The 21,622-nt window shown below is 33.4% G+C and overlaps 3 protein-coding genes across 4 annotated transcripts; all 3 read left to right on the forward strand.

Annotated features, from left to right (window-relative positions):
* Positions 2,364 to 3,512, forward strand: LOC104752542 (zinc finger BED domain-containing protein RICESLEEPER 2-like). The gene has a single exon (XM_010474712.1). The coding sequence runs from the start codon at positions 2,364 to 2,366 to the stop codon at positions 3,510 to 3,512; it is 1,149 nt and encodes a 382-aa protein (XP_010473014.1).
* Positions 5,166 to 9,470, forward strand: LOC104725620 (fumarate hydratase 2, chloroplastic). The gene is made up of 17 exons (XM_010444297.1): positions 5,166 to 5,469; positions 5,562 to 5,679; positions 5,758 to 5,907; positions 6,671 to 6,781; positions 6,925 to 7,008; positions 7,367 to 7,465; positions 7,576 to 7,626; positions 7,703 to 7,752; positions 7,830 to 7,911; positions 8,046 to 8,140; positions 8,225 to 8,291; positions 8,375 to 8,425; positions 8,521 to 8,616; positions 8,701 to 8,799; positions 8,889 to 8,918; positions 9,022 to 9,087; positions 9,205 to 9,470. The coding sequence occupies exons 1-17, from the start codon at positions 5,309 to 5,311 to the stop codon at positions 9,289 to 9,291; spliced, it is 1,497 nt and encodes a 498-aa protein (XP_010442599.1). The 5' UTR covers positions 5,166 to 5,308; the 3' UTR covers positions 9,292 to 9,470.
* On the forward strand, positions 10,386 to 15,294 carry LOC104725630 (fumarate hydratase 2, chloroplastic-like). Of its 2 annotated transcripts, none has more exons than XM_010444307.1 (17): positions 10,386 to 10,574; positions 10,660 to 10,777; positions 10,861 to 11,010; positions 12,480 to 12,590; positions 12,715 to 12,798; positions 13,078 to 13,176; positions 13,258 to 13,308; positions 13,401 to 13,450; positions 13,540 to 13,621; positions 13,756 to 13,850; positions 13,940 to 14,006; positions 14,090 to 14,140; positions 14,242 to 14,337; positions 14,454 to 14,552; positions 14,658 to 14,687; positions 14,781 to 14,846; positions 14,966 to 15,294. In XM_010444307.1, exons 1-17 carry the CDS (start codon positions 10,411 to 10,413, stop codon positions 15,050 to 15,052), a joined length of 1,500 nt encoding a protein of 499 aa, XP_010442609.1. In that variant the 5' UTR covers positions 10,386 to 10,410; the 3' UTR covers positions 15,053 to 15,294. The 2 variants fall into 2 exon arrangements, with proteins under 2 accessions (XP_010442609.1, XP_010442613.1); XM_010444311.1 differs by having other exon boundaries at positions 13,401 to 13,426.

Genomic DNA, 21,622 nt, shown 5'->3' on the forward strand with positions numbered 1-21,622 from the left:
CGTTTTAAAAAAAAAAAAAAAAAAAAACCATTACTTCAATCTTTAAGGTCAGTTACGCTACTTATTGGGATATTGAGTGCGTATCCTATATGCTCGTGAGGTTCATAAGAAAAAAAGAAATGAAAAGTAGATATTGCCCGTGAGGTTCAGAAGACAGATCTTAAGAAACTGTATTTGTCACAAGTAAGTAGTCACAAGGAACAAATTAAAATTTTGTTTTGGGTTTGTGTAGAGACCAGTGTGTTAAGTTACACGTACGTTGTAAAGATTGCTTAATTTTTTTTAGTAAAAACGTGAGTGGAGTGTATTAGTTAAATAATGTTATATCTGAAGGTGTGATCTCTGTTTTATTGGATTGCATTATTCGTTTTTTTAGAATTGCCATTATTGCTAGCTAGCTATAGGTCGATGTGTCGGTAATCTCTATCTAGCATTTGTCGGTATCGACGGTATGTAACTATATATGTTTGAAATAATTAGGCGCTACTATGTTCAAACATCATCTTCAATGTGCTCTAAAACCAATGATTGACTTATTGTTATATTAACCTTTGCTATATATGACCAGATGCATTATCGCTAGAGACCGTAGGAAAGGAACTAGGCCTGGGCCTTGTATCCGAAACCGATTACCCGATCCAACTTCGATCTGAAAAACTTGGATACGGATATAAACCGAAACATAGATAATAACCGAACGGTTATTGTTTTCTAAATCCATCGGTTATCGGATCGGGTCGGATAATAACCAAAATCCGATATACATCCGAACACATCCGAACAATTCCATTATCTCTCTCGATTCTCTCTGATACACCACCACCTACAACTTCCCTTATCTCTCGCGATGCTCCTTCTATTTCCCTTATCTCTCGCGATTGAGTTTGATACACGATCTTCCAATTGCCTTATCTCTCTCGATTCTGTACATATAAATAAAGGTAGAACCCTAAACTTTCAAGCTGGAAACCCTAATACCAATCTCGCCGCCGCAGTCTCCTCCATCAGAGGCATCAAGAAATCGATCTCAGGTATGTCTATGATTCAATTTAAACCTTAGTTATCATCTTCTTCTTCCTTACTTATTCTAGGATTCTTCTTCTTCCTTGTAACGAATTTATTTATAGTGAAGTCCAAATTTTTTTGCTGATTTTGTGTTTGATCAGCCTTAGTTATCATCTTCGACCTTAGTTATCATCTTCAACCTTAGTTATCATCTTTTTGCTGATTTTGTGTCCGAATTTTTTGCTGAATTAAATTATAGTGAAGTCCGAATTCTTCTTCCTTCTAATGGTTAGATTAGCTAACTTAGCTATGTATTTGATCTTAGCCATAAGTTGTTCTCGTTTATAAGAACTATAGTTTAGGATGCGGATAAAGTGTATAGTTTACAATTATAACTTTAGATAGAAACAAAACTTTAGCTTATTAACTTTGCATTATGTTCTGTTTAGATGGATTCCTCACCATTTCCAGACAACATTGACAACGAGAGAGATGTCCCAAATCTGATACCTGGGAGTGGGAACAAAAGAAAAGAAGCTTCGGTTCCGGCAGATGGTCCGACAGATGGTCCGACAGATGGTGGAGTTGCTTCACAACCAGCCCAGCCAAAAAGAAAGCCAAGTACAAGATCTACTGTCTGGGGACACTTCACGAGATTTGATGATAATGTTAAGCGATGTAAGTGCAATTACTGCCACAAGTCTTACGGTTGTGATTCAAAATCAGGAACTTCTCACTTGAAAGCTCATATGGAGAGCTGCAAGCATTTTCAAGCATGGACAGAAACAATCACAGACTGTGATTAATAGTCAGGGACAGCTTCAGAGTGGAAAAGTTACTGAAGAAGTGTTCAGGGAGGCTTCGAATGAGATGATTGTGCTGTCAGAGCTGCCACTTGCTTTCATTGAAAGCATCGGTTGGAAACATTTCTGCAACAAAGTCAACCTCTACAAACCACATTCCAGAAGAACAGCTACAAAGGACATTGTTAGAATGTATGTGGAGATGAAAGCATCTCTGAAAACTTGGATTGTTGCTAGTAAGCCAAGAGTTTCGTTGACAACTGACATTTGGGTTGCTAAAGCAACAGGTGCTAGTTACATGGTCATAAGTGCACACTTCATTGATGTATCTTGGCGATTGAGGAAGCTGATTATTGGGTTTAAGTATATTACAGATCACAAAGGAGCAACAATATCACGAGTTCTGCTTGACTGTTTGGCTGAGTGGGGCATAGAGAAGCTTTTAACTGTGACAGTTGACAATGCAACTGCAAATACTTCTGCTTTGAAAAAAATCAGGAGGCATTCAGCTTAATGAACAGTGAAGCATTTGTTTTAAATGGAGAGTGTATGCATATGAGGTGTTGTGCGCACATACTCAATTTGATTGTTAGGGATGGGTTGCATGAATTGAGTGACAATGTGGCAGCCATACGAAATGCAGTTCAGTATGCGAGGTCTTCTACTTCAAGATGTGATTCATTTGAACAAAAAGTTGTCTCAGGGAAGATGACTAGAGGGAGCCTACCGTTGGACATCAAAACAAGGTGGAATTCTACTTACTTAATGTTGTCAAGAGCTATTGATTTTAGATTGGCATTCGATAGAATGGAGGCAGAAGACAAGATGTACAATGACTACTTTAATGAAGTTGAGAATGGGAAAAAAAAGATTGGAACGCCAACAAGAGCTGATTGGAATGCTGTAGAAAGGTTAGTGAGATTTCTAATCATATTCTACAATTCTACTTTGGTTGTGTCTGCTTCAACTTCAGTTGCTTCTTATAAGTGTTATGGAGAGATAGTGACTATAGAGAGGAATTTGATGACACTAAGCAATAGTATTGATAGTGACTTGAAATCAAAGGCGGATGCTATGTTATTGAAGTTTGATAAGTACTGGGATGGAATGAGAAACATCAATGTTTTTCTGATTGTTGCAAGTGTGTTTGATCCACGGAAAAAAATGCAATTTGCTAAGATGTGCTTTGACAAGCTTTATGGGAAAGATACATCCGATTCTAAGGAGATGAGTGATAGGATCACCACTTTTTTGACATCTCTGTTTAAGGAGTATAGCAATCGGTTTCAAAAAGTATCAAGTGGTCAGTCATCACAGTCCACTCAGACATCGACTTCTGCTAGCCAAGGTGAGTCTACTGATTTAATGTCTGATAGTATGGGTTATGAGAGAATGGACTTTTCTTATAAGGAGTTGGTTGATGAGATTGGGGTTGACGATGGTAGGGATGAGTTGGATGTCTATTTGAATGAAAAAGTGGAAAATCCTAGAACTATTGTTGGATCAGAGTGGGATGTATTGTCTTGGTGGAGGCTCAATAGTGGTAGGTATCCAGTTTTATCAGAGATAGCTAGGGATGTTCTTGCAATGCAGGTTTCATCAGTTGCATCTGAAAGTGCATTTAGTACTAGTGGGAGGGTCATAGAGCCACACAGAAGCTACTTAACGCATTATATGGTGGAAGCTTTGATATGCATGCAATAGTGGATGAAGAACGAGAATCACTTTGGTGAGAAAGCAATTGTTACAAATACACAATTGCTTGAGGACATTGAACTGCTTGATAAACTTGAAAAAGGTATGCCCAAACCTATTTACTTGATTCTTACTTCTTAGTAGTTACTAGTTTTAATAACTGACACTTATCAATTACTATTTTTCTATCTTTTTCAGAGTTTGAATGTCAAGACTTAAACTAGAAGCTTGCATAGACACATCACTCGGATGTAAGGTAAATGTTTAAAATTTGATGTTTGATTTATGTTAAGGACATGAAGTGAAATGAAAAGCCGATGCTTACACTGGTTTTTTAACTAAGAATTTGTTACTTTGTTGTATTAGGGGCATGAAGAAATTGAAGTATGGGACTAAGAAGAAGCTTGAGGGGGTCGTTGTTGGTGGCTTGCATTGGAGGTTGTTATTGCAAGATCATCTGTTATCTTTCTATTTATCTTTGTTCTTTAGGATGGTGCTCTACTTTGGTTTTGAAATTTACGATGGTGATTTACTTTTTTAGGATGTTATTGCCTTATAGGCTTGGTTTTCAAAATTTTAAGCTGTTATCGACATTCACATGGTTTCAATTTAAGATGTTATGAATTCTTTAAGATGTTATTGCTTTTATTTTTCTCATAAGTCTCGGATTGCTTTAAGATGTTATTGCTTTACTAAAACTTTCAAACATTTTTAGATGTTGTTGCAAATAATAATTGGGTCTGAAATATCCGAAAACAAAACAATATCCGATACATGAAAAATCCGACCCGAAATCCGATCCGAAGTTTATAAATTATCCGTATGGATATTAGAATTAATATCCAAATTATCCGAAATCCGAATAACCCGATCCGAAACTGACCCGACATCCGAACGATTATGCCTAATAATCCGTATGGATATTAGAATCAATATCCAAATTATCCGAAATCCGAATAACCCGATCCGAAACTGACCCGACATCCGAACGATTATGCCTAATAATCCGTATGGATATTAGAATCAATATCCAAATTATCCGAAATCCGAATAACCCGATCCGAAACTGACCCGACATCCGAACGATTATGCCTAATAATCCGTATGGATATTAGAATCAATATCCAAATTATCCGAAATCCGAATTACCTGACCCGAAACCGATCCGATGTCCAAAAGTCCAGCCCTAAAAGGAACCATGGAAATGTAAATACTGATAACTAAAATCAGTATACCGTTCTCTCTTGCTATATTTTTCTTGTCCTTCCTGTTCATAGTTGCAAGATTACGTAAATATTATAAAATTATATTTTAGAAGAAATATATAGTATGAGATTCCAATCACTTCACACAAAATGAATGAAAAATAAATAATAATTCATACAGCTATTGTGATTATGATGGCAAGACACTGGGGCAAACATACTAAGAAATTTCAATCAGTTTGCTAACAATAAATCACATGCAAACAGGCTTTTCTAGATTTTATATAGTAGACCCACACTTCCTATCAGGTGGCTCTACATATTCATACGTGTAAATAAGTTGTTGAATACAAGCTGACGTGGCCTATCCTGCTTGGTCGATATTAAAATTTGGAAGAAGAATATATATATATATATATATATATATATATACTAGAAAATAAAAATGAAACTTGTCTCTTCAGTTTCATCACTAGCCCAGTGCTCCACCATTAGACAAAGACATTGTAGAATGAAGAAGATGTCAATAAATAGGAATGATGATTAAGAGAAAAATTATACGTTCAAAAGTCCCGAAGTTACTGTCTAGCAGTTGTCGCCATGGCCTCTTTGGTAATGCAGTTTGAAGGAGAGAAGAAAAACGCATGTGAAGTTGCAGACGTAACCCTCAAGCAAGAAGATGAACAACAAGGGATATCTTATTCGACGTCGTTCAGGGAAGAGAGGGACACCTTCGGGCCGATACAAGTTCCTTCGGATAAGTTCGTTATCTGATTTTTACGATATATATTATATGGTATTAATTGATCTCGAGGGAAAACGTTTTCACATTGTTATTGTTGTTGTGTGTTAGGTTATGGGGAGCCCAGACGCAGAGATCGCTTCGGAACTTCGAAATAGGCGGCAATCGCGAGAGAATGCCCGAACCAATCATCCGTGCTTTTGGTGTCTTGAAGAAATGTGCTGCCAAGGTTTTAATATATGCACTAAAGTCTCTTGTGTAAATTTGCTTTCTCGTTTTGTGTCGTGAGTTGATGATGATGTTTTAGGTTAACATGGAGTATGGTCTTGATCCAACGATCGGGGAAGCTATAATGCAAGCTGCACAAGAAGTAGCAGAGGGAAAGCTTAATGATCATTTTCCACTTGTTGTATGGCAAACTGGTAGTGGCACTCAGAGTAATATGAATGCTAATGAGGTAATTTCCATGCAGTAATATTGGTGATATGTTTTGTAGGATCGTTCTCATGCAAATACTACATGGGGGGAAATATGTGGTCCCAAACTAAGAAACAGAATTATAATTAACAATTTTCCGGCTTCAATTCTTACAGTACTAGTGTTTAATTGTATTTGTTATGATGGAGATCCCATTTAATTGTGAAAAGAATGATAATCGAATTAAGAGAATATATACAAAAGAGACTGAATAAAATTTTTATCACTCAAGTACGTAACATTTGATTAAACTTTTGGTTTCTCTCTCTCTCTCATTATTTTAGTTGATTAATGTGAAACCAAATTAAATTTATTAATCGATTATCCTAAAAACTATGAGCTAATTTTAACCAAAGATACAATACATCTGTTCAGTTTTTATTAAATTTTATACGAGCTAATTTTAACCAAAGATATAATTTATTAATCGATTATCCTAAAAACTATGAGCATGTAAATTTTTATATTTAATAAAGCGAAATTTTAAGTGGGTAAATAGATGATGAAAGAGGCATTTTTTTAAAAGGGTACACTAAAAGAGTAATTTTCAAAAAATCTCTTCTTTTTATTTGTTCTACTTTTATGTTTTATTTTTATAACAACAAGATTCATTTTTCTTAATTAAACTGTAAAAAAATGTCCGCTAATGAAATAATTATATGTTGATGCGAGCATCAATCATGTATTAGGAAACATCCTAACTTTTTGTTTTTTTTTTTTGTTTTTTTGTTTTGTTTTTTTAGGTAATTGCTAATAGGGCAGCTGAGATTCTTGGCCACAAACGTGGCGAAAAGATTGTGCACCCAAATGACCATGTGAACAGATCACAATCTTCTAATGACACTTTTCCGACTGTAAGCTTTAGTTTGCATTCCCATTCCAATAATTTTGCATGCTCAACGTTCATTTAATTGCTTTTCTTTCTTACATGTATGCTCACTGGCCAATGCTCTGTCAAGTGCTAGTAATCAGGCTGTATTATTTTGGTTTAATCTAGGTCATGCACATTGCTGCTGCAACCGAGATTACTTCGAGGCTGATCCCTAGTCTGAAAAATTTGCATAGCACTTTGGAGTCGAAGGTCAGACCTTTTCCCAATTCCCACTCTTTCTCAAGTGACAATTGATCTAGTTGCTAAATTGCAACATCTTATTATTTTAACATGAAAATTCAATTGCTCTGACTTTAGTGGTGTCAAGAAACACTTGTGACCAATTTGGTACTATTTATTGAGTGTTGCTTTTGCAATTTTACATTTAGGGAACATATTCTGACATTTGAAACTTTAGTATTTAAGCATTTTTTTCCTAGCTAGCCTTATATAGTCCTCGTCACATTTTATGTTGCATATGCATTTCCACTCAAATTGCATAGTCTATTTGCTCTGCATTCTGACTTTTTTTTTTTGTCTCATCTTACTCGGTTACTGGGCCTGGCAGTCATTCGAATTCAAAGATATTGTGAAAATTGGAAGAACTCATACTCAAGATGCTACACCGTTGACGCTTGGACAAGAATTTGGCGGTTATGCGACTCAAGTAAAAAAATTGTTCTGTTTTCTCATTTCTGTGCTAGCTTGCCTAACAAAACTGAAAATCACACAAGCCATCTAGAAATAATTTTTAAAGTTTGGATCTCATAATTGTAGGTTAAGTATGGACTTAATAGAGTCTCATGTACTCTACCCCGCATCTATCAGGTTTGGAAATGATATCTCTAGAGGATACGTCTCCAATGTTTATAGAGCTCTAACTTGCTAAACATATTTTTCACAGCTTGCACAAGGTGGAACTGCTGTTGGGACCGGATTAAACACTACAAAAGGGTATAACTCATATCTGATTTTTTTTTTTATCCCAAGTTCATCTCCTCTTATTGATAACACTAGTACTCTTTGTACAGGTTTGATGTAAAGATAGCTGCTGCAGTAGCTGAAGAAACAAACTTGCCATTCGTCACCGCTGAAAACAAGTTTGAAGCTTTGGTTAGCCTCTAAATCACCTACATCATTTATGTCTTAACTCATTCTCAGCTTTTGCTCTGGGTGCCACCATACAAGATGCTTCTGAACGGTTGATATACATGAAATCACCTGCTAAGTTATTCTGCTTTTTATAGGCTGCACACGATGCTTGTGTTGAAACCAGTGGATCACTTAATACAATCGCCACATCGTTGATGAAAATCGCTAATGATATACGTTTTCTTGGAAGGCACGTATATAATTTTTTTCTTTTTCGTTCTTTCTTTCAGACGTCCTATGTTCTTATGTTTCTATTATGTTAATTTTCATATAGTGGCCCAAGATGTGGTCTTGGTGAACTTTCTCTGCCTGAAAATGAGCCAGGAAGCAGTATTATGCCTGTATGAATGCATATATGTTCATTTGGTCTTTTATCCTCTGCCAATACCTTTTCTTTTTCATTCATTTTGATTATTTCTCTCAGGGAAAAGTAAATCCTACACAATGTGAGGCTTTGACTATGGTTTGTGCTCAAGTAAGTTACATTCATCAAAACACTCTTACTGACATATATAACTTTAAATAGCTAAGGTTGTCTTGTTCCTGACTCTTTGGGTTGCATCATTGTAGGTTATGGGAAACCATGTCGCTGTGACGATTGGTGGTTCAAATGGCCATTTTGAATTGAATGTATTCAAGCCGGTGATCGCAAGCGCTCTCTTACATGTACATTAATCTTTTTCATTATACATTTTTTTTTTTATATAAATTTATGTCAATCTTTACCATTTGATCTTGCGTCGTTTACAGTCCATCAGATTGGTAGCAGATGCTTCAGCTTCGTTTGAAAAAAACTGCGTGAGAGGCATTGAGGCCAACAGAGAAAGGATCTCAAAGCTATTGCACGAGGTATCTAGGCTTCTTCTTATTTATGGGTCATAACATTATACATGTATGGAAGTGACTAACAGTAACCAATTCTTTATATTCTTTTGTAGTCTCTTATGCTTGTGACATCACTGAATCCTGTAAGTTACCAAATATTTATATTTTCTTTTACATTAGCCATATTCACATTAGGATTACAGATAAATTAATATATATATATACAATGCTTGTCTCCTTTACTAGAAAATCGGCTATGACAATGCTGCATCAGTTGCCAAGAAAGCTCACAAAGAAGGATGTACATTGAAGGTAAACAATAATATATATTTGCAGCAAAAGAAATAAGTTTTGTTTATATCAGTTTGTTAGCAACATATTTGTCGCTCTCTATAGGATCCCTAAATCTAGCTTTAATTTATCATACAGGTTGCAGCTATGAATTTGGGTGTTCTTACTCCGGAAGAGTTTGATAGTCTTGTTGTTCCCGAGAAGATGATTGGTCCATCTGATTAAAATCATAATGGAGCCAAAAAGCTTCAACAATTACAAAGTTATGTACTCTTTCTCGTTTACAAAAAGTGTGTGTTGCAAACTTTATTTTCGTGTGTCAAAAAAGTATCATATTGTATTTTCAATACATATGTATCTGTTGTTCTTATTATTAGTAATTTTTGTTATCTGTTCCATTCCTACATCTACATGACCAGATGCATTATAGAGACAATTAATATTATGGGATACAAAAATCTAAATGTGAATACTAATATCGTTGGCGCTCGATGATTCATTATCCAATAATGATGCTGGCGATGGTAGCTAAGCCATCCCTCTTGCTATTTTATTTGTTTCTCGTGTTCCTAGTTGCGATATATATATATATATATGTATTTGACAAAATAATTGTGTATTTGATAATACATAATTTTTTTTTGTATTTAAATACATTTAGAATAATTAGTCAGAGATTTCAATCTGTTCACATGAAATGACTCAATGGAAGATAAATAATACTATATATACAGCTATATGATTATGATGGCAAGACATAGTGGGTAAAACATCAAGAGTTTTCAATTGGTTCACCACAATAATTGTCACATTCTGTAAACAAACAAAAAAACGATTAGTCACATGCAAAAATAATTTTATAGATTTCATTTTATAAATAGATTTTTATTCTAAAACATTTCATAGGTTCCCGCATATTTGGGTTTTTATATGCACGTGTACAACAATGGTCGGAATAATATATTGTCGATCGTGGTTTATTGTGATTGGTCCCAGATACTTGGTTGATGCTCGTATAAAAGATAATGGTTGGAATAATATATTGTCGATCGTGGTCTATTGTGATTGGTAAATTATCTAGTGTAAATTAAATTATACAAATAAAATGAAACGTTTTATTATTTTTTTGTATAAAAGAAAATGAACTTGTCTCTTCGGTTTCATTACTAGCCTAGTGCTTCGTCATTGGACAAAGACATTAAAACCAACCATGTTATGCCACGACAATTAACCCTCACAATACGCCACGACCAAAGAAAATGTCAATATAAATCAGATGATGATGATTAAGAGAAAAATTACACATTTAAGAGGCCCAACGTGGCAGTTGTAGTAGTAGTAGTCATGACCATTTCGATAATGCAGTTTGAAGGAGAGAAAAAAACCCCATCTGAAGTTGCAGACGTAACCCTCAAGAAAGAAGAAGATGAACAACAACGTAGATATTATTCAACGTCGTTTAGGGAGGAGAGGGATACCTTCGGGCCGATCCAAGTTCCTTCCGATAAGTTGGGATCTTAACGAAAACATTCTGATCCGTGTGACGTACGTAAAACATTTTTCTCACATTCTTTTTGTTGTTCTGTATGTCAGATTATGGGGAGCTCAGACGCAGAGATCGCTTCAGAACTTTGATATAGGCGGTGATCGCGAGCGAATGCCCGAACCAATCATCCGGGCTTTTGGCGTTTTGAAGAAATGTGCTGCCAAGGTTTCTGCACTAAAAGTCTTAAAGTCTCTGTGTAATAAATTTGCTTTTTCGTTTTGGTTTATGAGTTGACGATGATGTTTTAGGTTAACATGGAGTATGGTCTTGACCCAACGATTGGGGAAGCCATAATGAAAGCTGCACAAGAAGTAGCAGAGGGAAAGCTCAATGATCATTTCCCACTTGTTGTATGGCAAACTGGCAGTGGCACTCAGACTAATATGAACGCTAATGAGGTAATATTTGTGCAGTGTTGGTATAGAGATATATCTTGTATGATCTCATACAAGTGTTACCAATGGCGGATCCAAAAACATTAGACTAGAGGCAAAATATTTTAACTGACATGTTGCATATTTCATCTTAGAAAACAGATATATAGTTTTAAATTAACAATATCTAACGGCTTCGTCTTTTTGAATTTTATTAGATATAGATTTTTATAATCTCTTTTGAATGTAAAATGAAAATTCAAACTGTTTTCAAGAACAATAATTAAATATACACGAAACAAAAAATGGATAAAACACTCATTAAAATTTTTGATATCAACATTGACGCGCGTTCATTCTCTATAATTACTTTGCTTATCCAAAACTAAAGTATAGAGTAAAATTTTGTAACCAATGATAGATAACAATTACTCGTTTTTGGCATAGACTAACTATTTTATTCATATATTTAAGCCAATTGATGAAGTTAAATTAAAGGAGTACAACAAGTCAACAACTAACCATATGTAATTATATACTTAACAACTAAAATGTCATCTGATCTACTTTTTAACGTCAATATTATAGATAACAGCGAAAGTTCGGTTTTGATATTTGTTCTTAAAACATTTCTTGTGGAATGAATTAGAGATATTCTAATTAGGACTAGATATTTTTGTTTTAAGGATTCGATTTTTTTATTACTCACAAACTACTTTAGTTTATGCATGATTGGTTGCACATTTACAAGGAAAAAAATACTTTTTGACTTTTGGATTAGAAAAAGTTACTTATATGATTTACCAGCTCCCACGATTCAAGTTGGTCCGTTTAATAAAGAGAAACTCCAATATCTCGAATGCCACAACATTAACAATATACTAATATTGAATCCCATCGAACGACAAATTCAATGACAACTCACAACATAATTTTTTTCGTGTTCTATGGACGGTATTCTACCAAATATGCTAATATGGTGTGGCACTATTTAGAAAACACTAAAAACACATATATGTATTATTTTAGTTGTGTTTTCTCGGTTTAGTAATATAATTAAATTATTGTTTTGGTTCGAAAATATATATTATCAATATTTTGTATCTTTATTATGAACTTTAATTCTAAATAATATGAAATATTGATTTATATAAAATATGATTTTATGATTTTTACTATCAATTGTAATTTTATATTTAAGTTAACATTTGTCTTCTAAGATTATTTGGTATCTATCAAAAATATTAAAAAAACTCTTAGATTTAATTATAAAATAAATAATGTTTTTTAAGTGTAAGATGTGGTGTTGTGGTTGGAAATGCATATGAAAAAAAACAAAACAATGTAACACTAAATTTGGTGTTATTTATTTTTGGTAAAGAAATTTGGTGTTACTCTAACACTAAATTTGATGCATGGTTGGAGTTGCTCTTATGTGTTATACAAGAAAAGGTTTGCGAGGCAATTAAGATTTGTGCTTTTGCTCTGGACAGGTCATTGCTAATAGAGCAGCTGAGATTCTTGGTTATAAACGAGGTGAAAAAATTGTGCACCCAAATGACCATGTGAACAGATCACAATCTTCTAATGACACTTTCCCGACTGTAAGCTTTGGATTGCATTTTCATTACCAATAATTTTGCATGATTAATTAAGTCTCGTTGAATTGCTTGCTTTCCCTCTCTGTTGTAGTATACTTGACTGTCGTATTATTTTCGTTTTTTCTAGGTCATGCACATTGCAGCTGCTACCGAGATTACTACGAGGCTGATTCCTAGTTTGAAATTTCTGCATAGCACTTTGGAGTCCAAGGTCGGACCTTTTTACGTTCTTGCTCAAGTGATACAGTTGATGCATGTAGTCGCTATATTTTGCAACTCACTACTATTTTAACATGAAACTTGCTTTACCATTTAATATTTGAGAGCTCTCTATATTTTGCAACTTTACATGTTCTGACCTTGACACTTTGGAGTTCAACTTTACATGTCATGTTTATATTGCAAATGCACTCAAACGTCAGAGTCTATTTGCTCTGCATTCTGACATCTTTTTTAACTGATCGATCTCCTCCTGTTTGGTTTCTCGCAGTCCTTCGAGTTCAAAGATATTGTGAAAATTGGAAGAACTCATACTCAAGATGCTACACCTTTGACACTAGGACAAGAATTTGGCGGCTATGCTACTCAAGTAAATTATTTGTTCTGTTTTCTATCCATAATTAACAAAAGTGAGAAATACTTTTTAAAAGTTTGGATCTGATGATTGTAGGTGAAGTATGGACTTCATAGAGTCGCATGTACTCTACCCCGCATCTATCAGGTTTGGAAATTAATGATACCTTTGGAAGATCTGATGTCATGTACTTCTCCAATTATATAGAGCTCTAAACTTGTTAGAAATGTTTGTCCCAGCTTGCGCAAGGTGGAACCGCTGTTGGGACCGGATTAAATACTAAGAAAGGGTATAACTAATTTATAATATTATTAGCATCCCAAGTTCATCTCCTCTTATTATTCCACTAGATGTAACAATAGTAATATATATGTATAGGTTCGATGTAAAGATAGCTGCTGCAGTTGCTGAAGAAACAGACTTGCCATTTGTCACTGCTGAAAATAAGTTTGAAGCTTTGGTTAGTCACTAAACCGCCTTCATCATCATCCATGTCCAAACTCCTCCCTAGCTCTTGCTTTGGGTTCCTTACCATACTGATGCTTTTAAATGAAATATATGAAAGCAGTTGTTACGTTATTCTGCTTTTTACAGGCTGCACACGACGCTTGTGTTGAAACCAGTGGATCTCTAAACACAATCGCCACATCTTTGATGAAAATCGCTAATGATATACGTTTTCTTGGAAGGTACGTATCAAATATTTTTTTTTCTTTCTTTTCTCTCTTTCTTCAAGATGTATAATGTTTTCTAATGTTTCTATCATGTTTTCATATAGTGGCCCAAGATGTGGTCTTGGTGAACTTTCTCTACCTGAAAATGAGCCAGGAAGCAGTATTATGCCTGTATGAATGCATATTTCCTATTTTCTCCTAGCTATACGCATAGACCTTTAAATCCCTTTATATTAACAAACTTTAATTCTCAGGGAAAAGTGAATCCTACACAGTGTGAGGCCTTGACTATGGTTTGTGCTCAAGTAAGTTCCTATCATCAAATTAAAAGATTTACTGACATATAGTTTTTAAATAGCTAAGGTTGTCTTGTTCCTGATCACTCTCTGGGTTGCATCGTTTCTAGGTTATGGGAAACCATGTAGCTGTGACAATTGGTGGTTCAAATGGTCATTTTGAATTGAACGTATTCAAGCCGGTGATAGCAAATGCTCTCTTACATGTACTTATTATACTCTTTCATTGTTCATCTCTTTTCTTTTTTATTATATATATATATATATATATATATATATAATATGTCAATCGAAACCATTTGATCTCGCATATTTGATACAGTCCATTAGATTACTAGCAGATGCTTCAGCTTCGTTTGAGAAAAACTGTGTGAGAGGCATTGAGGCCAACAGAGAAAGAATCTCAAGGTTATTGCACGAGGTAGGCTTCTTCGGTCTCGATCATTTATTTATCTTAAAATTATCCAATTGCGGAAATGATTTATAGGAACTAATTAATTCCTTTGTTTTATGTATTTCTTTGTAGTCTCTTATGCTTGTGACATCATTGAATCCTGTAAGTCTACAAATAGTTAACTTCTTTGTCAAGTCATCATTGAATATATAAACCTCAATGCTAATTTCTCGAATCCTTGTATTCTTTTACTAGAAAATCGGCTATGACAATGCTGCAGCAGTTGCCAAGAGAGCTCACAGAGAAGGATGCACATTGAAGGTAATTAAACAACAAACGATATAAAAGATTCATAACAAAATAAATCGTTTTTAGAGACACAACTGAAATTGATGCATATAATAAGATCCCTAAATCTGACTTTCATTTTTATTATACAGGTTGCAGCTATGGACTTAGGTGTTCTTACTTCGGAAGAGTTTGATACTCTTGTTGTTCCCGAGAAGATGCTTGGCCCATCTGATTAAACATTATAATGGAGCCAATAGCTTCACCAATTACTACTAAGTGATGTGTGTGTTTTTTATATTACAATATTGAAATCATTTGAAGGTTTGAGAGAAGAGTCGGTGATGGTTGAATGGCTGATTAGTAGTTGCAGTTAGTGTGATTAGTAGTTGCAGTTAGTGAATTTGTCTTGTAAAAGAAAACTAGGTACCAACCCGCACATAGTGCGGGATAAAATAAATATTATGAATAATATTATTATTTGAGATTTAAGATTTGTTTGTATAAACAAAATCTGTAAGTAAAATTTTTTTTTATTCAAGTTTGCGTTTATTTTGTGTAAAAATATGTTTCACCCGTAAAATATTGAACGTGAAATAAAATTTCAACGTAGTGGAGAAAATGTTGATGTATTTTTGTGTTTCTAAAATCAAATTCACTTCTTTTATGGTTCACATGGTTATCTACATCACTATGTTATTTAATAGATAAAGAAATATTTTTAGACTAATTAATTTAATTTAAACTAATCCTAAGTGTAAAAATGCAATGAGAAAACTATATAAAAAGTTGTAAATAATCAAAAAGTGTAGTTCTGGTGAAAACTTATAGGGAAACATGATTGTCTAGGGTTTTCAAAAAATTCAATAACATGGATACCATGTTAAGATTGCTGAGTCACATATATTTAAAAAGTCATTGAAATTTTTAAATAGGAGAAAAAGGTTTTTTTCAAAAATTTAAATTGGTGAATAGTTATAAGATTTTTTGTGAAATGTTATTTATTCTAAGATTATATTGTGATAATTAATTTTAAATATACTTGAATAGTTATAGGATTTTTTTAAACTGGAGAATAAGTTTTGCATTTTAAAAAGTTAAATAGATGAATAAGTTTAAATTGTTTGTGGTATGTAATTTACTTTTATAATTATTGTGATAATTTATTCATTTAATTTTTCTAAATATAATTGAATAGTCATCAGACTTTTTCAAAATAGGAGAATCTTTAGCATTTCAAAAATTAAACAAATGGTTTATATTTTTTTGTGAAAGGCAGTTTACTTTTAATAATTAAATAGGTTATGGAAGTGATAATTAAATACATTTTTGGATTTTATTAGTTGATTAAATCTTTTATTTTTAAAGACTAAGGGAAAAAAACATAGTCTCATATATTTTAATGACATCTTTATGTAAATAATAATGACTTAATGAGAAGTGATAGCATTTATTAAAAAGGTACAAAAGTTCTGTGAGTGCGACATCTTAGTTTTTTTGGTGAGAGTGCTTCTCTATTAATTTATAAGAGATTAGACTAAAGTAGGTTTGAGAAATGTTTTTTTGGGACAGAATAGTTTTTTAATTTTCTGATTAAAAGAAAACAAAAAAATAAAATAAATATTATGAAGAGGAGATTTGAGAAATGTTTTTTTTGGTCAAAAGAGAATTAAATCTCATTCTACCAAAAAAAAAAGAGAATTAAATCTCAAAAAACTTTTCCTATAAAAAAAATATCATGGGGAGTTACAATTCAATATATACAAAAAAAAAACAAACAAATATGCGTCGTGTGCCTCACAAAGACGAAGTGCTAAGGTTCGCAAAAGACGCGGGAAAGAGCATGGTTTTTTCTGTAGTGATAGGAACAATGGTTGCAGGTGAATCGTCTAATCCTTTGTAGTTTTTGACTTCATTTTATTTTACTTGAAACTCTGATTCAAAAGATCGAAAAAAAAAATTCGATTTTGATTTGATTTTCTACTTAAAATATGATGTTAAGAGTAGAGATCTACTATTTCTATGTCATATTCAATTGAAAAGAAGAAAAAATGGGTAGAAATTGAGCTAAAAAAAAGTTGGCGGCCATAAATTTAAGGTTTTACAGTAGCTGGATTGTGGGGAGAAGATGACCGTTTGAATTACCGTTTTGCCTTTGTTAATAATATATATATATATATATATTTTTTTTTAAGGAATGATCCCTGGCACAAAAAATGAAGAAAAGGAAGAAAGGAAAAAGAACGAGGAAAAAAAGGAAGAGATTAAAAAGACAGAAGGACAAAATGTAGAGGAGGAGGAGGAGGAGGAGGATGATGATGATGATGATAATGATGATGATGATGTTGGCGGAAGCTCCTCTGCATAGATTTATAAGGATAAGAAGAAGAGTTTGGTTTATAAGATTTATAAGAGATTATGCTGGGTTTTTAAACTTATGGGCTTCAGGCCCATTATCTAATAACTCTAAAGCCGGGTTAGGCTTTTGTATATTTTTCCTTTCTTTTTGCAATTTAATAAAAAGCTTTTTTAAAAAAAGAAAAAAAGAAGAAGAAGAGTTTGGTTATGTCTTTGAAATATTATCTATATTGACGGAGGAAATAATAAAGACTTTGTGTTCTCTGTTCTCACGTCTCTCTCTGTCTCTGTCTCTCGTCATTCATCGTCTTCAATTTAGTTCCAGAACCCTAGTTTCTCTTTACTTCTCTGATTAAATTGTTTGTTCCTCCCCCTTATGTTCTGTTCTCTCCGATCGAATTCTCCAGCATTTCTTCATGTTTTCTGTCTTTGCTAAATTGTCTCTTCTTTTTGATGATCAGCTTTGGATCTTATGCGAGCGAGTGTCATGTTACACATTCACTACAAGAAAAACTGCATATAGACATAAATTTTTTTGTGGCTTTGTCCATATATTTGTGGCTATTACGCTAATATCCACAAAAAGCCACAAATGTTTTTTGTGTCTTTGAGCTCGTAGCTATCTGATACTTGTGTCTATCCGCGGACAAATTGCTATGAACTAGCCACAAAATATTTTGAGGCAATTAGACACAAATATGCCACAAACATATTTGTATCTATTATAGCCACAAATTGCAACAGAAAAATGTTATAGCTATAGCTTTGTAGCTATTTAAAATTTAGTGGCTTTTCATGGATTATATTTGACACTAATAATCACAAATAGAGTTGTGGCTATCTTATAAATTTGATTTTAAAAAAAAAACTAAATTAAAACATAAAATACAAAAACAAAATTCCATCTCGGAATGGAACGGTTCTTAGCACAGCCACCGCCAACAACCCGCCACAGGACCAAAAGCCATCACATGAACCACTGGCACTATAACTCCGCCGGATAATGGCTCTGATAGCTCTTTTACTCTCCCACCATCTTCTTCACTCCTTCTCCCACCATCTTCTTCGCTCCTTCTCCCTCTACATGGTCTTGTATCTTCATGTCTTGTTTCTCAATTTCAGATCTCAAAGAGTTGACAGATTCCAAGACCCACAATCTCCAACACTTTCCATAACAAATTCGTCTCCAAATCTCCAGATCTCATCACCGCATCATCACCAATTCACAGATTTTCATATGTGACGACATCTCACATGAAGATCCAAAGCCAGATCTGTTAATTAAGAATAAAATTGTTATTAGTTATACTAAGAACTAAAATAAAAAAAAATCAATAGACAAGAGATATGTACAAAGAAGTTAGATCTAGTTACCGATAACTCAGATCTGTAAACAACCATAAGAAAAAAAATACTAACCTTTGTCTCAATTTCATCAGCTTTCTCCGATTTCCAATTCTCCGTAACTTTGACAGAATCTAAATCCTTCTGGCCTCCAAAACCAGTAAAAACTAGAAGACAACAACATGACCAAACTTGATCAGACAATAAAGGAGAAGAAGTATGATTCACTTAGTTTGGGGGAAAGAAAGAGAAAAGAAGGGTAGGTCGCTGTAAAATGAAAAAGATAAACGTATAAGTAGAGAAAGGTAAATAAATGATCTAGGGTTTTAAAAATTGATAATATAGCCACAAACATTTACGTGGCCATTCGTGGCTATGTTTTAAAAAAAAAACTAGAAAGTTCGACTTAGCCAAAAATGAATTCAGTACCATATATGGCGTTGTAAGAAAGCCTAACATTCTTGAATGATTTAATGTAAAGTAATATATGTAACTGATTTTTTATATTGGTTATATTTTGGTCTTAATTATGGTTTATGATTTATAGTATAAGGTTTACAATTTATGTTTTAGGAAAAAAATTTGGACTTTTAATATATATAATAATTATATACTTTGTTTAGATTGTGGTTTATACATAAAAATAATATATATCATATTGAAATATCACTATTACACTGATATTAGGTTTGTTGTTTATTATTTTGAGTTTTGGATTTGAATTTGAGGTTTAATGTTTGGATTTTAAATTTAATTTAAGGTTTACAGAATATGAGAAGAAAAAAACATAAAAAGTCACAAATTAACCAAGAAATAGTTACAAATATCTTTGAAACACAATGTGTTGATAATAAGCCACAAAAAAATTATGGCAAAGATTGTTGCATATTAGCCACATACTTGTTTCTAGCTAATTTGAGGCTAATTAACTACAACTAGCCATAAAATAATTTTTGTGGCTAAATTGCCACAATTTAGCTACAAATTGGCCACAATATTTTTTTGTGTCTGCTTTGTGTCTAATATATGATAGCTATAGAAGGTTTGTGGCTGATTTGTGGCTTTGAAGAGTTTTTCTTGTAGTGATTCATCTTTTATCTTTATCCAAATTTTAGGAAAAAGGCAAACTTAAAATTTATAAAAATACAAAACAAAACATTTTTTCTGTTAATGGATAGACATAGGTTCTCTGAATATACAGATTATAATTATGAAGAAAAAAAAAACTACACAAATCTTTTTTTTTTTCTTTTGGTCCGGTAATAGTATTACCGATCACAAAAAAAACGACTATGTGTCCAGTGACTCCATCACATGCACCTTACCCATGTGAGAGTGAGACTCATTACTTACAATTTTATTATCACAAGTGATTTCTCAAAAGTTACAATAGCTTTACTTATGAAGGCAAACAACTAAGAGACTTAAAAAGAATCTAAGAGGGGTGTATTCAAAACAGAATTTGGAAGGATTTTGAAGGATTTATGATATTCTGGATTTTAGGAGATTTAGAGTGAGTTTTTAAGGTAGTTTGATGGATTTATTATTATTTTCTATTTTTGAAAAAAAAAATAGTTTGTGATTTGATGAGATTTGGTGAGACTTAAGTGGGTTTTCAAGAGATTCTCAAGTCCAAACGAGAGGTGTTCATATAGCATAACACAAAGAATAAGTTGAACATATTCATATGTATAGAGGTTGGCTTTTGGTTTTTTGGCAATTTGATCGGAACAGACACCACCGTAATTTGCATCATGAAACCTTTACCCTAATCTCGAGAGTATATATACCCAACAACTAACCCTAATAAAATAAAATAAAACAAGACGTGAAACCCATAATTAACACACAAGAAAAACAGAGAAAGGAGAAGAGTGAGAGCCCAGAAACAAGAGAGGAGAAGAGAACAGAGAAAGGTAGAGAGAGAGCCCAGAATTTTGCAATTCGTAATTTTTCTTTTTAAACCAATCCTTCAAAAACACCCAATGGAAGGTGAGATTTTTTAAATAGGATTTCCCTTACAAAAATGTACCCAAAGTCTCTCACAATCACAATTATGTTTTTTTTTTTTTTTAAAGAGAATTTGGTTTTGAATAACAGTGGATTTGTTATGATTTTTGCAAATTGTTGATTGAATAACAGTGGATTGTGAGTGATTTTGAATGATTATTAACAAATTTCATATATAATAACAGTGGATTTGAAATGTAATTTTAAAATCACTAGTTGAATAATAGGGGAATTTTGAAAAAAATCACAAATCCTCCTAAATTCTGTTTTGAATACAGCCCCCTAAGTTTCTTTAGTACTTTTTTCAATATCCAGACTTAGTTTGATTCTGACGATGCTCTAGTAGATACATCTTAGCTAAGGCAGCAAACACTGCTGATCCAAAAGGAAGAACATTCTCCTCCAGGAAGAAATAAGGGGAATGAACGCTACGTACAGAACCGATTTCTTCGTCTCTGATGCCGATTCCTAGAGAGTAACCAGGTTTTTCCGTTGTGTGGGTTTAGAGTTTTTAAAATAAATTAAATTTAATAAATATTATAAAGTAAATATTTTTACTAAATAAAAGTTATCTATAAAATTAAATAAATACAACGAAATGTCCAATGTGATATTTGGTGTAAAATATGCGACTCTGCGGTTGAAACCATTAATCATGTTTTGATTAAATGCCCTTGCTCGTGTGAAGTTTGGAATTTAACTCCGACTCCGATCTCGTCAGAGGGTTTTCCATATGAGTTGGTGTACTCGAATTAGGATTTTTTTTTCTGGAGGGATGCATCTCAAAAGGGTGATCCTGATCAGCTTCTTCAATTACCATCGATTTTATAGGCAATCTGGAAGGCCATAAATAAAAAAGTTTTTCGAGGTTTAGAGATCGAGGCGGATGATACAATTGCTCATACTTTAGGCGATAAATTAGCCTGAGAAGAGGCGCTCTCTTTTACGGCGGTCATGTCAACTCCATCTCCGTCTTCGGATGTCCAGGTTTCTTCACCTTGTTGTCAGATTGATGGTTCTTGGATAACAACCAATGTGCATTCAGGATTGGGCTGGTGGTGTTGCATTGGTGAGGAGCGAACCTGTTTTTGGGGGCC

Source organism: Camelina sativa, chromosome 2 (genome assembly GCF_000633955.1).
Source record: "Camelina sativa cultivar DH55 chromosome 2, Cs, whole genome shotgun sequence".
NCBI classification, from domain to species: domain Eukaryota; kingdom Viridiplantae; phylum Streptophyta; class Magnoliopsida; order Brassicales; family Brassicaceae; genus Camelina; species Camelina sativa.

Bases quoted from the DNA above. Each gene is read 5' to 3' on its own strand.
- LOC104725620 (XM_010444297.1), top strand. From the start codon at position 5,309: ATGGCCTCTTTGGTAATGCAGTTTGAAGGAGAGAAGAAAAACGCATGT. The intron at 7,912-8,045 runs GTTAGCCTCTAA...TGCTTTTTATAG, and splicing joins AAAACAAGTTTGAAGCTTTG to GCTGCACACGATGCTTGTGT. The intron at 8,426-8,520 runs GTAAGTTACATT...GCATCATTGTAG, and splicing joins TGACTATGGTTTGTGCTCAA to GTTATGGGAAACCATGTCGC.
- LOC104725630 (XM_010444307.1), top strand. From the start codon at position 10,411: ATGACCATTTCGATAATGCAGTTTGAAGGAGAGAAAAAAACCCCATCT. The intron at 10,778-10,860 runs GTTTCTGCACTA...ATGATGTTTTAG, and splicing joins TGAAGAAATGTGCTGCCAAG to GTTAACATGGAGTATGGTCT. The intron at 14,553-14,657 runs GTAGGCTTCTTC...ATTTCTTTGTAG, and splicing joins TCTCAAGGTTATTGCACGAG to TCTCTTATGCTTGTGACATC.
- LOC104752542 (XM_010474712.1), top strand. From the start codon at position 2,364: ATGAGGTGTTGTGCGCACATACTCAATTTGATTGTTAGGGATGGGTTG.